The 16449-nt window shown below is 41.4% G+C and overlaps 2 protein-coding genes across 2 annotated transcripts in view; one reads left to right on the forward strand and one right to left on the reverse strand.

Annotated features, from left to right (window-relative positions):
• Positions 1 to 16449, reverse strand: part of TMEM272 (transmembrane protein 272) — a 77008-nt gene that overhangs the window by 43840 nt on the left and 16719 nt on the right. The gene's annotated exons all lie outside the window — the stretch shown is intronic.
• On the forward strand, positions 10554 to 14785 carry CCDC70 (coiled-coil domain containing 70). The gene is made up of 2 exons (XM_003913905.3): positions 10554 to 10833; positions 13892 to 14785. Exon 2 carries the CDS (start codon positions 13935 to 13937, stop codon positions 14631 to 14633), a length of 699 nt encoding a protein of 232 aa, XP_003913954.1. The 5' UTR covers positions 10554 to 10833; positions 13892 to 13934; the 3' UTR covers positions 14634 to 14785.

Below are 16449 nucleotides of genomic sequence, written 5' to 3' on the forward strand. Positions count from 1 at the left end.
CGCAACCAAAAAAAAAAAAAAAAAGAAGAAGAAGAAGAGGAAGAAGAGGAAGAAAAGGAATAAGAAGAAGAAGAAGAACTACATTTGTAGTCTTTTTTTTTTTTCACTTAATAATGTATCCTGGGAATCTCTCCAAATCAGCACGAAAAGACCTTTGTTATACTTTTTTTTTTTGAGACGGAGTCTTGTTCTGTCACCCAGGCTGGAGTGCAGTGGCATGACCTCGGCTCACCACAGCCTCCACCTCCCGGGTTCAAGCAATTCTCCTGCCTCAGCCTCCCGAGTAACTGGGACTACAGGCGCATGCCACCATGCCCAACTAATATTTGTATTTTTAGTAGAGACGGGGTTTCATTATGTTGGCCAGGCTGGTCTCAAACTCCTGACCTCATGATCCGTCCGCCTCGGCCTCCCAAAGCACTGGGATTACAGGCGTGACACACCGCACTCGGCCTGTTATACTTTTTTTTTTTGCAGCTGCACAGTACTCTGCTCTGTGGATGTGCCACAGTTTATGTAAGTGGTTCACTATTGCTACAAAATTGAGTTACGTCCAATCTTTTGGAATTACAAACAATACTCCGATGAATAATCTATACAAGTATCTTTCTGTAATTGTGTAGATGTACCTGCTGGATAAATTTCTAGAAATGGAATTGCTGGGTGAAAAGGCAAATTCATGTGTAATTTTCTTAGTTTCTGACAAATCCCCACACATGGGGGTTATAACAGTTTGTATTCCTAGCAGCACTGTATAGCAGGGCCTATTTCCTTCCAACTCTGCTAACAGAGTGTATTGTCAAACTTTTGGATTTCTGCCAGTTTGACAGATGAGAAATGCAATGGTTTTCTTAATCAAGTGCATTTCTCTAATTTAAGTATGGTTGAAATTTTTTTTTCATACATTTAAGAGCCATTTGCATTTGTCTGCAACCAATTTATTCACATCCTTTGGCCATTTATCTGTTGTGTTGGTGGTCTTTTTCTGCTCAATTTCAGAAGCTCTTTATAAAATGGGCACTGTGGATATAGCAATGAACAAGACAAATTCTCTTCTTTCACAAAGCCTGCTTTCAGTGCATGATTCCTTTATGGCTGGTGTGGCTAGAAACAATTCCCTTCTTTCAATACAGAGACTGAGGCCACAAGCAGTGATTATTATGTTGTTGTCATTGTCTTCATCTTTGAGCAATTTTCCAGTTTGATCTACTTTTCCAGGAAAATACAGTTGACCCTTGAACAATGAGTGCTTAGGAGCACTAAACCTCTGCATAGTCAGAAGTCCATGTGTGACTTTTAACTCCCCAAAAACTTAGCTACTAATAACCTAATGTTGACCAGAAACAGTAGCATAGTCAATTAGCATATGTTTTGTATGTTATATGTATTATATACTGCATTCTTACAATAAAGTAAGCTGGAGAAAAGAAAATGTTAAGAAAATCCCAGGCCAGGCACGGTGGCTCACACCTGTAATCCCAGCACTTTGGGAGACTGAGGCAGGCAGATCACCTGAGGTCAGGAATTTGAGACCAGCCTGGCCAACATATAGTGAAACTCCATCTCTACTAAAAAATACAAAAGTTAGCTGGGCTTGGTGGCGCATGCCTGTAGTCCCAGCTACTTGGGAAGCTGAGGCAGGAGAATTGCTTGAACCTGGGAGGCGGAGGTTGCAGTGAGCCAAGATCGTGCCACTGCACTCCAGCCTGGGCAACAGAGTGAGACTCCATCTCAAAAAAAAAAAAAAAAAAAGAAAGAAAGAAAGAAAATATATTCACTATTCATTAAGTGTAAATGGATCATCATAAAGGTCTTCATCCTCATCGTCTTCACATTGAGTAGGCTAAGAAGGAAAAAGAAGAGTAGGTGTTGGTCTTCTTGTCTCAGGGGTGACAGAGGCGAAAGAAAATTCATGTATAAGTGGACCCTCACTGTTCACACCTGTGTTGTTCAAGGGCCAACCATAATATATCCATAATGGAATAAATTAATTTTCCAACATAGGGGAATGTACACTCTGGCAGTAATTAAAAATTGTGTTCTCAAAAATGTGTAAAGAAATTGGAAAGCGTGAATGATATATGAAAAAGCAAGCCACAAAACAGCATACACAGAATAAAACCAATTGCATAGAATATATGTAGTCATAAGCGTAGGAAATCTATTAGAAGAATATACCCCAAAATGTTCATACTGGTTGCCTCTGAGTATTGGGATATGGTTGATTTTCATTTTCTTCTTCATCTTTGCTCTATTTTCTATTTTTTTTTACAATGAACATGCATTACCTTGAAAATTGGCAAGAATGGTAAACTATTTTTTAAAATAATAGCATTGAAAAAAATTAAGTAAATTTGTGTCACTCACGAGGACTCATTTTAAAATATTTAAGTTAAACTGCCTACCTTGAGTGAACAGAAAATACTGATTTGGTACAAATTGTGTGGCAGGGGGAGAAAGTATATCCTTTTCAATCCCGTGAGCTCGCTGATGTTAATGGATTTATTTTCTGTACTCCATTCGTGCTCAGCAATAATAATCTTATTGCTATTTCCTCCAGAGGCTATAAGGCTTAACTGAAATAGAAAACATTTTATGAATTGTGAATCACTGAGGATCCCAAAGTTTCATGTAAGAATACTTCCCCAACCCATCTAAATCAACTCCAGCTCAATTTTCACATTTCTATCAGTGCATGATCACTTTCCAGGTATTGAGGCTGGGTACTTGAAACCTTTCCTTCACTTCCTTCATCTTCATGCCATGCAACCTTTTGATCACCTTTTGCATCTTTCTTCAGAATATTTATTGTAGCAATCTGTTCTTCTCTGACTCCCCAGCTATAATGCTCATCGTGACTCAGGCTATTTGATGCCTACGTTATTACAGTAACCTTCTACTTTAGAGAGGTAGATCTCTGAGCAAAACTGCCTTGGTTCAAATCTAGGCTCTACTTCTGTGTAGCTTTAGGCAAGTTTCTGAAATTCTCTATGCACTTCCTTCTTCATATGTAAAATGGAAATTGTATTAATACCTAATTTATTAATTTATTCTTAAGATCAAATGGGCTATATATGCAAAAGTACTTAGGACAGTGACTGAGTGCAAAGGAAATGATCAACAAATGCTAGTTATTTTCATTATTATTATTGATTTATTTACTGCTACTTTGGGCCTTTTGATCAGGTCAACATTCTAAAGTTCTATTATGTCACTCTTTTGGTTATAACCCCCATGCGAGTGTTGCACTAGGTAAAGGCTGATTAGGTTGTTTTGGGCAAAATATTGTATTTGGAACAACTTGAGGAACTGGACATCTCAGAGATACCTAGGCAGGGAGAAAAATTTTGAGACCAAGACCTGAACAGGCAATAAAGACAGTGGAGGTGAAGATTCATTTTCCTCAAATCATTTGTTGATTTCAAATTGAAAGCAGTGTATGAAAGGCTGAGACGTCTGAACAGAGATTTCAGCAATGTAAAGGAGTCTAAGGGATAAAACTGCACATAAGGATCTATCACGGAGGAGAGGTTCTGAAAAACATCACAAGCTTTTGTTTGAAGAAAGTATCAACTAAAGAAGCATATCTCACAAAAAGTGAAGCCCAGTTTAGAATTATCTCAATTCCTGACTGGATTAAAGTAATTGATTTCTAGCCTCTCTGCCTACCTGAAGCAAAAATAAATACCTCTGGAAGAAGATAAGATGCTGAAGAGCCTCAGAATATTGGCACTCTATCAAAATAACAAGCCAATAAGAAAATAAGTTTTGACAGAAAACCAAGAGGTAATAAAAGACAAGAGAAACATATCCACAGAAGATCTAGATCTTGAATAATAATAAGACATAGACTTTAAAATAACTACAATGAATACATGGAATTAAAAATCAAGATGGATAAATTTGGTACCAGAAAAATTGAGAACCAAATGAATATCCTAGATTGGAATAAAATTTAACAAATAAAATTAAAGACTGAATCAAAACAGTAGATTAGACACCGCTGAAGAAAGAATAGTGAAATGGACTATAGGACAGTAGAAAATATGCAGACTAAAGCAGAGAGACAAAAGAATGAAGAATTAGAAAAGAGCATAAAAATGTTAATATAAGGAATCCAGTGAAAATGTTTTAACATATATGTTATTGGAATTCTGTTAAGTGAAAAAGAGAAGATGATGAGATGACTTATTTAAAGAAATATGTCCACGAATGTACTAAAAGTGAAGGTTAATAAGATACAGAGATGTAATCACCTGATGGGTTCTTCCTGCCCCTGCACAGAAAAATCAATTCACTGAGACCACAGCATTGCAGTAAATAAATACTTTAATTGACAAGAGGCCAGCTATATGTGAGATGGAGTTATTACTCAAATCACTCTTCTTGAGGCTCAGAGGTTAGAGTTTTTACAGATGATTTGGTGGGCAGGGGACTAGGAAATGAGTCCTTCTGTTTGCTTGGGGATGAAATCATAGGGGTGTTGAAAACGATTCACATGCACTGAGTCTGCCTTTGGGTGGGGCCAAAGGACTGGCTGAATCATAAATCATGGATTCAGGCAGAATCAGTCGATTGCCAGAAAGTCTGAAAAAAATTCTCAAAAGATCAATCTAGGTTCTACAGTAGTGATGTTATCTACAGGAGCAATTGGGAAGTCATAAATCCTGTGGCCTCAGGCCACATGACTCCTGAGCAGTAAGGGATTGTAGAAACCATACCTACATTTTATCAGAACTCAGGCCCCTCCCATAATCCTAATCTTGTGGCCTTTCATTAGTCTTACAAAGGGTGGTTTCAGTTCCCCAACAGGGAGGGGATTTGTCTTAGGGAGGGATCATTATCATCCTTGCTTCAAAGTTAAAGTATAAATTCCTCCCAAAGTTATCTGGGTTTACACCCAGGAATGACCAATAACATCTTGGAGGTCAGAAGCAAGATGGAGTCAACTATGTCAGATTTCTCTTACCGTCATAATTTTGCAAAGTGGTTTCAATCATACAAGAAATACTTCAAATCCCAAGCATGAAAATACAAAGGAAAGCACATCTAGCTGCCGAAGACCAAAGGCAAAGTCTTAACATCGGTTGGAATTTTAAAAAGCATACTTCCTTCAAAAAGCAACAATTAGATTGATGCTGACTTCTCAACAGAAACAATAGAAACCAGACTAACTGAAAGAAAATAAACTATAATTCTCTAACCAGTAGAAATATGCTTCAAAAATGAAGGCAAATGGGATTACAAAGGATCATATGTCTGAATAAGAAAACAAAGGCACTTCTGTTTGGATTTCATGTTGTGTAGAACCTAATTATGTTTTACTCCTTTCTATTAAAAACTTAGAGCCAATATTAGATAATACAAATTCAACAGAGACAATTGTTGATTTTGCTCTCAATTGTTTACAGAGATTAAAATGCATTTCTTATCTATGTTTTGAAATCATATTACTATGAAATTCTCTATAATGTAAAGAACAGGAAAATGAAAGTGGCATTTGTTTACACAGCAGTGGAAACACACTAAGCAAACCATTCTACCGATAACACCTGTTAATCGGCATAAAAAAAGGGCAAAAGTATTTTCAACAAATAAACAAACACTGAGAGATTCCATCACAAGACCCATACTAAAGAACATGATTTTTTGAGTACCTTGAAAATTATCCCAAACAGAAGCACAGAGATGCAGGAAGAAATGAAGAGTATGAAAAAAGGCAAAAACATGTGTAATTACAAATGTATATTGACCAGCAAAATCTTGTGGAGTCTTGAATATATGCAGGAAAATTTATGACAACAAAATGAGAAAGGTAAAAGGCATATAAATAGAGTTAAAATCATCTAAGATTCTAGCATTATCAGAGAAGTGGTAAAGATAAAAATCCATTAGACTTTAACAACTCAAGGATGTCTATTGTAATCTCTAGGATAATTGCTAAAAGAATATATAACTAATGACATAATAGAGGAAAATGGAATAATAAAATTATTTAATTAATCAAAAAGAAAAAAGGAAAAGTAAATTCAACATGTAGGGCTAGAAAAAAATGATAAGAAAATAGATTCAAATCTAATATAAATCAGTAATTATATAAAGTTTAAATATTTTAAAAAACCAAATAGATGACAAATTGTATCAGATAGAAAAAGCAAAAACTCAACCATACGTTAATCACAGGAAATACACTTTAAATATAAGGGCACAGAAAGGTTGAAATAAAAGGATGGAAAAGATACACCATGCAAACACTAATAAAAGCTGATGTGCCTATACTAATATCAAAGTAGAACTTAAGGAAAGAAGTATTACTAAAGATAAAAAGGTGGCATTTTATAAAAATCAAAGTGTCATTATGCCAAGAAAATATAACAATTGTAAATATGCATGTATCTAATAATATAGCCTCAAAGTATATGAAACAAAAACTGACCTAACTGGAAGAAATAGATCTGTAAGTACATCTCTCTCAGTAACTGATAGAACAAGCAGCCAGAAAAATCTATAAGGATATAGAAGATTTGAACAACATAGATAAAGATTCAACCTAACTCAGACACATCTAGAGAGAGAACACTGCATCAAGCAACTGAAGAATACCAATTATTTTCAAGTGGACATGGAACATTTACCACAATTGAATGTATGCAGGGCCATAAAGCAAGTCTTAGCAAATTGAAATGATTGAGATCAGAGTATACAAACCATATACTCTGTGCAAACCATAGTGAAATGGAGCTGGAAGTCAGTAACAAAAAGGTAATTGGAAAATCCCCATATATTTGGAAATTAAGCAATGTACTTGTAAATAGCCAATAGATCAAAGAAGCAATTCCAATGGATATCAGAAAATATTTTAACTGAATGGTAATTAAAAGGTGACGTATCAAAACATGTGAGATGCAGGTAAGTGTACTTAAATGAAAATGTTGTAGGACTTTCTCCTCAGTTCAGCTAAAAATCGGGTTCTTTGGGTTCTTGTCACATAACCAGGAAAAGATTAGGCTTGTGGACACATAGAAGGACAAAAAAAATGAAATTTATTGGATGTAAAGGGAAAAAAACTCAGCAAAGCAAAAGGGGTTCCTGTTAACAGGCCCCCATCTCACAGACTGAATCCTAAGTTGCCACCCAGAAACATGAGAGGCCAAGCTCCTTCCCCCTGCAAACAGTGCATACTTCCCGACGTCCGGTTCCATCCACCCAGTGGCAGGTCGGAGGTTCTCCCAGGAGCCCTTTTTACTTGGCTGTTTCCGAAACTGATAGTATGTGTGTCTTAAGCACACATACTAGAAAAGAAGAATGGTTAAAAACCAATGATTGAGACTTCCAAAATGACTGAGTAAGGGTTAGGATGGATTCTCTCCATCCTCAAAGAATTGTTACTATTTGACCTGTTTGGCAGTTCACTGAAAAGCTTCCTTCACAGAACTTGTCTTTATTTGACTTGACTCAGAGCCTACTCTGTGCAAATAACCCTATCCTCAGGGCATTTGTAAAAAAAAAAAAAGTGGTAATTGTTTAATATCATAGCTGCCTGATTTGGCATTACTAGTTGGGGTTAACCAGAGGCTTGACCAATAACTGAAAAAGAAAAACTGGAGAATAAGACGGAGACTTTGAAAAGTTTTGATATATTCCTGAGAATTTGGGTCACATGCATGTGACTGTGCACATGGCTGAGAAAGACCTGAGATGGCCATAATCTCTCACCTCAGGCTGACTTTGAGGCTCTCACAAGAAGGAAGTGAAGGCTAGGCAGAATCGTAAACTGCCTGCATGATCACTAAAGGTATGCCCAACCTGCACCCCCGCACCCCCAACCACACACACATGCGCGCGCGCGCACACACACACACACACACACCCTCAGCAAAGGAAAGGAGACATCAGTTCATGGAGATCTCTGTCCAGTCTTAGCTGATCGTTAATAAGCAGACTTTAGTGCCCACACATGACAAAAAATAGACTTAATAGAATTTGTCCAAGAAATGAACAAATTATTTTTCGCTAAATTTGTTCGCTAAATGAACAAATAGCAACAGCAACAACAATAAATGCCAACAACACAACTTGGGAGTGGGAATCTCATTTTTAGTTACTATATTATATTAAGTGTCCAACTTCAACAAAAATTTTTGAGGCATACAAAGAAACAGGAAACCCTTTATTGCAAACAGAGTTATATATAAAGGGGGAAAAGCAGCCAATAGAAACTGTTATTCTATTTTATTTATTTATTTATGTTTTTGAGACAGGGTCTCACTCTGTCGCTCAGGCTGAAGTACAGTGGCACAATCAAAGCTCACTCAGCCTCAGCCTCCTGCACTCAAATGATCCTTCCTTCCTCAGCCTTCCAAGTAGCAGGGACTACAGGCATGCACCACCACAACTGACTAATTTATTTTGGTTTTGTAGAGACAGGGTCTTGTTATGTTGTCAGGCGGGTCTCAAACTCCTACGCTCAAGCCATCCTCCCTCCTCGGCCTCCCAAATTGCTAGGATTACAAGCATGAGCCACCATGCCTGGCCTGAAACTGTTATTCTCTGAGTAATTGTCTTTTTGGTTATAAACTGTCTCTAAGGAATTGCAGACACTGGGTGATTAAACCAAGATTTTTAGTCAGCTATTACAAATGTAGTTAAAGAACTAAAAGAAACCATTCCTAAAGAGTTAAAGAAAAACAAGGCCAGGTGTGGTGGCTCACACCTATAATCCCAGCACTTCAGGAGGCCGAAGTGGGTAGATCACTTGAGCCTAGAAGTTTGAGACAAGCCTGGGCAACATGGAGAAACCCCATCTCTACAGAAAATACAAAAAATTAGCTAGGTCTGGTGACACACGCCTGTAGTCCCAGCTACTTGAGAGGCTGAAGTGGGAAGACCCCTCGAGTCCAGGAGGTTGAGGCTGCAGTTAGCCAAGATCATGCCATTGCACTCCAGCCTGACAGAGACGATGTCTCAAAAAAAAAAAAAAAAAGCATTAAAGGAAAGATTTAAAAACTATGCCTTACCAAAAAGAGACAGAAAAGTGTTTGTGTGTGTATATATATATGTTGTGTGTGTGTATATATACACACACTTTATATACATATACTTTTATATAGATATATAGAAAAGTATATATTATAGAAAAGAGTGTGTGTGTGTGTATATAAAAGTACATATATCCTTTTCTTTATATAACCAAACAGAAATTCTGGAGACACAGTGAAAATTTCTGGAGAAATTCTGGATGGACCAGGGGTCCACTGATGGATGAATGGATACAGAAATCGTAGCATGTATATAAAGTAGAATATTATTCAGTCATAAAAAAAGAATCCTGTCATTTGTCACAAGATAGATGAACCTGGAGAACATTATGCTAAGTGAAATAAGCCAGACACAGAAAGAAAAATGCTGCACAATTTCGCTTATATGTAAAATCTTAAAAAAAAAAAAAAAAAAGAGGCCGGGTGCCATGGCTCACGCCTGTAATCCCAGCACTTTGGGAGGCTGAGGCAGGCGGATCACGAGGTCAGCAGATCGAGACCATCCTGGATAACACGGTGAAACCCCGTCTCTACTAAAAATACAAAAAAATGCCAGGCGTGGTGGCGGGCGCCTGTAGTCCCAGCTACTCAGGAGGCTGAGGCAGGAGAAGGGCGTGAACCCAGGAGGCAGAGCTTGCAGTGAGCCGAGATTGCGCCACTGCACTCCAGCCTGGGCAACAGAGCGAGACTCCGTCTCAAAAAAAAAAAGAAGAAGAAAAAGAAAGAAAAAAGTCAAATACATAGACAAAGAATAAAATGGTGGTTGCTCGGTGTGGGGAGGAAACAGGAAGAAGGAGATCAAAGGGTACAAAGTTGCAGATATATAGGATAAATAATTTAGAGATCTAAGCTACAACATGAGGACTATAGTTAATAACATTGTATTCAGGATTTTTGCTAAGAGAGTAGATTTTGGGTGCTCTTGCTACAGTGCACAAAAAAGGGTAACTATATGAGATATGGATATGTTAATTTATTTGACTATTTAAAAATTTTACTACGTGACAAAAATTCTGGAGTTGAAAATGAAAAATTAAAGAGGAGTTCAACAGCATATTTGAACTGACAGAAGAAAAAATCCACAAGCTTGTAAACAGGTTAATTGAGATTATCTAATCTAAGCAACAGAAATAAAAAAGAATGAAGAAAAATGAATATAACTTTAGAGACCTGGGGGACACCCTCACGCTACCAGTCTTCACATAATATGAGCCCTAGAAGGAGAGGAGACAGAGAAAATGGAAGAAAGAATATTTGAAGAAATAGTGGCCAAAAACTTCTGAAATTTGATGAAAAACTGTATCAAATCTGCATATCCAAGAAGCTCAACAATCTCCAAGTAGAATAAACCTCCAGACCAAGACACATCCTAGTCAAACTATCAAAAGCCAAAGACAAAGAATCTGGAAAGCAGCAAGAGAAGTGATTCAACCCACACACAGCCCTCCCCAGACCATGACTTCCTAGAACCATGCTCCTGGAACCAATGCCGACAGAATCTGAGGTAACAATCACTTGTGAGTCATCAACAGCACTGCCCTATCAGGGAAGTCAAAGACAGAAAAGGAACTCTTTCAGACCTTTCAAGTGCCCCCTCCTTTCCTTAAAGTCTTTTATAGGGGACTCCTTCTTAGAGTCGCCATCCTGTGAGTCAGGTCTGAAAGGGCACAGATAGGTCACAGCCAGCATTGTTGGGGCAGGCCTGCAAGCAGCATCATCGGGGATCTCACATGACAATGGTCGCATGTACCCTCTGAGGGCTACAGGACCTACCCCGTTGGCAAGCAGCTAAGCAGTAAGTAACTGTTGGCTTTAGATTGTATAGTATTTGTTCTAAGCATAAGGTAATATATAATATTTTCCTTAAAAAGAAGTTCCTAGTCTTACAGTATAACTGAAAACTAGGCATGTTTCTTTAATGCGCATTTTTAGAGCTATACAGATACACATCTACAGTTTTATGTTGTACTTTATATCTTAACACACATCTACATATTTGATATGGTTCTTGTTTTCTTTCTTTCTTAAAGAAAGTTCAGTGTTCACTTGAGAAAAACTTGGAGGTGAATTTTTTCCAACATCCTAACCCAGTAGATGCCCATTCATCCAGCTGCTATTTTCTGAACACCTATCCTGTGGCAGGACGTTTCGCGGGATGCCAGACATAGAGATGGAAGATGAGGTGTTTCTAGTGGGACAGAAAGTGCACATGCTCAGTCTGAGCTTAGGCGAGACTGCCTGGAGGTACACAGGTATCTGAGTGCTGAAGGATTCGCTAGGTGAACTGAAGTGAGCTTGGGCAAGGCTATCCAGGGAGAGGGGGCCAGCAAGACATGGAAGTGAGGGAGGACCTCGCATATTGGACGGATTCCAGGCAAAGAGCCATAAAACATAGAAAATCAAATTTCCAAAATGCAGTTAAATTCAGTTCAATTCAACCAACATTTTCACCAGTTCCCTCCTATATAGACGGCTTTATATTATAATAGCTCCTGGGTTACAGAGATGTCAGGAAGACATGTCTACACCTAATTTCAATCAAGTCTGACAAGTAACAGTGGAGTAACAGACAGATAGCATCGCGGAGGTGGCGAGGAACTTTGTCTGGAGGGTCCGAGTGGCTTTCAGAGGGGAAGGGATGAACAGGAATTCAAGCCCACCATAGGAGGAAAAGGGGCTCTCAGTAGAGGATGCGGCATGTGCTTCAGCATCCAGGCAGGAAACTGGAGGCAGGGTGCCAAGAGCTGAATAGAGCTCATTCATACTGGGCCTTAGATTTGGAGTTGGGTGCAGGCTGGGTAGGAAGGACAGGGAGAAGCAAGCTGGAGTTGGGCTGCACAGGGCCTTCCTAGGGCATTCAGCTTTGATCGTTGGGCTACAAGGTCTTTGAAGGTGTGTGAACTGATGTGATAGGACGAGAAAGTGTTTTAGAAAACACCTGTAGGGCTACAGTGCAGGGGCAGATAAGAGGGTAAGATTAATACAGAGAGCAGCGAGGCTGTTTCAGGCATCCTGGCCTGACCCGGCTGTGGTTGGGGAGATGGAACAGGGGCATGGTTTCAAGAAATGTTAAGGATCTCAGCTAGGCGGGCTTGATGGTTGAGGAGAGAAGTCTGGTGAGGGAGAGGGAAAGGTCAAGGATGTGCCCCTGGTTCTGGTTTGTGTGACTTGACGGATGGTGATGGCACCAGCTGTCCACAGCCTAGCCACTGTCTCTTCATACGGTTGTGCATGTGCACACACACACACCCCCAGTTGTGTCTTTTCTCCTCCTCCACTCCCTGATCCTAAACCAAAATGGAAAAACACAGAGAAAGCCCTGAAAATTTCCCCAAAAGGTCTCATGGATGATGGATCAGTGAGGTCCACTGAGTGAGGGCCAGACCCTGGCAACTTCCTCGAGAAAGCACAAAATGGAAAACAACGCTCTCAGCATGTGCATGCACCACTTATCTGACAACACAGCTCTTTACTGCCCCCTAACCACCTTCCTACGTCCAGTGCTTTTTCTCATCCCTTGATTCATGTTTGTAGTTACAGGGATTGTTACAGATAGTTCTGCTATCTGATTCCTCAGATATATGGCAATGTTTGAAGATCTTTCTCCTTCTCTCCCTCCCTCTCTGTCTTTCTTTTTCTTTTCTTTTTTTCTTTTCCTTCTTTCTTCTCCCCAGCTTTTATTTTATTGTGAAATATACTGTATTGACTGGGGTACATAAAATATCCATGTACCGCTTAACACACCTTTATAACAACACACATGAAACCGCCACCAAGCAAAGAAACAGAATGCTGCTAGCACTGCAGAAGCCCCTCTCAAGTACTCACTTAATCACAATCCTTAGTCTCACCTCCTCATCCCACACCCCAAATCCTCCCACACCAGCAACTATTACTCTGACTTTGGGACTCACTTCCTTGCTTTTCTTTCTGTGTTAACACTGAAGTATGTTCCCCTAGACCATGGCATTTAGTCCTGCTTGTTTGGAACTTCATTCTTTGAAATTCCCTGATCCTGCTTCTCTCTTTCAGCAGAGTGTTTATAAGATTCACTCATGCTGTTGTAGGCAGCCATGCTGTCTGCCATGTGGATATAGCGCCATTTTTTATTCCACTCTATTGGGATGGTCACTGGATTGTTTCCAGAGTTGAGCTCTTATGAGCAAAGCTCCTCGAACACACTTGTACATGTATTCTAGGCACAGTTCCTAAGTTTCCTCAGGGTTTATATCTGGGACTGGAGTTGCCGGGTCATCTGGTGTCTTTCTTATTGTTCCATATTACTCAATATTGCGTGAGGGTCTTCTTGTTCCACGATCCTGGCAACATTCACCATTGTCTCTCACCTTTTTGTTTTAAACCACTTTTCCCAAAATGAACTCCTCTCCTAATATACACTGTCCTCCTCCCCTCTGAGGTCAGTGGGCCTATCTTCTGTGTCCCAGGCTCGTAAGAGAGGACATTCACATGTGAGCATGACCATAGGCAGACAGGAACAATTCCCAAGTGAGTACACCAAAACCTAAATTCATTCAGGTTGACTGAACAAACATAAATTCTTCTTGGCCTCGTCATGTCACACCTGTGTGTTCTGATACCCTAGTTGAGAGCCACTGTCCTTCTTGGCTGAGCGTCTATGTTTTTAGCAGCCTTGAGCTTGAATGTACTGACTGCCTCTCTAGCTCAAAGCCATGACCACCCCACATGTTTCTCAACCAAAGCTTTTCCCTCACAAACACCACCATGGGGACAAAGAACGGTGATTACATTTTCTCAAATCCAGTACTACAGAACCAAGGGCCGTCCCTTGGCATGTGATACTCACAGACCTTTCTTCTCTGCTCCCCCTACAGGGTCTGACCAGCCGATCTGGACCTGGCCAAGGGTCCTGTCATCATGGCCACCCCACCATTCCGACTGTTAAGGAAGATGTTTTCCTTCAAGGTGAGCAGATGGATGGGGCTTGCCTGCTTCCGGTCCCTGGTGACATCCTCTCCCAGTATTCGCCAGAAGAAACTAATGCACAAGCTGCAGGAGGAAAAGGCTTTTCGTGAAGAGATGAAAATTTTTCGTGAGAAAATAGAGGACTTCAGGGAAGAAATGTGGACTTTCCGAGGCAAAATCCGTGCTTTCCGGGGCCAGATCCTGGGTTTTTGGGAAGAGGAGAGACCTTTCTGGGAAGAGGAGAAAAGCTTCTGGAAAGAGGAAAAATCCTTCTGGGAAATGGAAAAGTCTTTCAGGGAGGAAGAGAAAACTTTTTGGAAAAAGTACCGCATTTTCTGGAAGGACGATAAGGCCTTCTGGAAAGAGGACAATGCCTTATGGGAAAAAGACCGGAACCTTCTTCAGGAGGACAAGGCCCTGTGGGAGGAAGAAAAGGCCCTGTGGGTAGAGGAAAGAGCCCTCCTTGAGGAGGAGAAAGCCCTGTGGGAGGATAAAACGTCCCTCTGGGAGGAAGAGAATGCCCTCTGGGAAGAGGAGAGGGCCTTCTGGGTGGAGAGCAATGGCCACATTGCCAGGGAGCAGATGCTCGAAGAGCTCCACAACGCCAACAGAGGGCGGCGCTCGCTGGCCTTCTCCCGAGGCAGGGCGTAGCCAGCATGCAGGTGCAGGGCCCTGTGGTCCAGACTCCCCTGGGTTGGGATTCAAGTCCAGGGTGAACTCATGTGCTGGAGAAAAAACACACTCATTGGTCTCCTTGTTTTGAAAGATCCAATAAAGTCCTGAGACAAGGTTTGGAAATCCAACTTCTTTGAGGAAGGCTGGCTGCATTTTTTTCCAGGTTTTGTGATGCTCCAAGGTCATATTCCCACCTCTGGGCCACAGAGCTCGGTCCCAGGCAGCTCCCAGTGACTCCAGCCTGTGCGGGTGTTTGGAAGTAGAGACGCTTTGGCTCTCTTTAAAAGAGTCAAAATGGGGAGAAGAGGCTTGGGCTGTGCCAGCTAGCGACACACAGGGACGGAGAGGGGCTGAGATACCACTGTCTCTGCCACACTGTAGGGAAGTCACTTCTTCACTTGGGGCAGTCTTGGAGGCCTGGAGAGGCCTGACAGCATTCCAGTAAAGGCCTCTGTGCTGTTAACTCTTTGTTTGTGCCTCTTCCTCCCCTGGTAAGGCATGTGGAGGACACAGGCAGAATCCCTGCACGACCCACTCACTGGTAGTTCCGAGTTCCACCAAACGTCTCAGCAGCCCTACTCAGGCAGCATGAAAATGGGGCCTTGGCGTGGGGGCTGAGACTCAAGAGTGCGGCCCCCAAAAGCACTGATTCCCCTGACGAGGGAGTCAAGCTGACCCATGGAGTGGCCTAGGCAATGCACGGGCATGCTCCCTGCCCCTGCCCTCACATATTCCCACTCACAGAAGTCTCATGGTCCCTGTTTTTCTGTATTATACACTCTTTTTGGGGGGCTTCCTGCTTTCATCTATTTTAAACTTAAAATACCCTAGGAAGTAGTACATTGAATGAATGTGCCTGAATGTGGTCAAGCAACTTATGTGCCCAACTTTTCTTCTGGGGGTGGGGAGATTAGATGGCCTTTATAGGGAATGCTACACAAATGACCAAAAGTGAGGGAGTAAGGGAGTAAGAAATGCCACGACAAATGTGTCTTGCTTCCCCTTTCCTTAGGCCTGGCCTTCATTGTTATATTAACACATTAACTTACCTCACCGTGGTGGGTCCCCTACTACTAGACAAGCAACTTCTCATGCACCTCCTCATGTGACCTTCACCACAGCTCTGTGGGCTGGCAGGAAGGTGCATAAACCCATTGTACAGATGAGGAAACAGAGACCTAAAGAAGCAATGTGAGTGCATGTGGTCCAGCAAGTAGCAAATGGGAGGGCCAGGACAAGAACCCACAGTGTCTGTCTCTTGGTATTGTGGCCCTTTCCTAATACAGCCCTGGGTCATGGAAAGTGACTTGGCTGATAGTGGTGTCAATACTGGGAGAGCCTTAAAGTACACTAGGATTTCACAGTGGCTTGGGGGTGGAGAGATAGGGAAAGGAGAGGACAGGGATCTTTACAAAGTCAAGGGTGAACAAACACCCCTGGTGCCAGGAGAGTGGGCTGACTCCCAGGAGATGATTGTGGGAAAGCCTGGGTCACTGCATGGCCAACGGAAAACTTGGCCCTGGGAAATTCTGGGTTCCCTGCAAGTCCTCTGATTCTCAGAGAAAGCAGGGTCACGGCAGTGGGAGCAGCTTTCTCCTTGGTCACACACACACACACCCATCCTCAGCTCTCCATGGGTCCCAGGGCAAGGACTTCAGCAAGCCATGGGGAACAGGATGCAGGGTGGAGAGAATTCCATTTCAAGAGGGCTGCCAGGGGCCCACACTCAAGACCTGGATGGTGTAGGCCACTGGACGGTGTTCACACTGCAGGAACCCCAGTGCAGAGAAAA

This window comes from Papio anubis, chromosome 15 (assembly GCF_008728515.1).
Source record: "Papio anubis isolate 15944 chromosome 15, Panubis1.0, whole genome shotgun sequence".
NCBI lineage: Eukaryota > Metazoa > Chordata > Mammalia > Primates > Cercopithecidae > Papio > Papio anubis.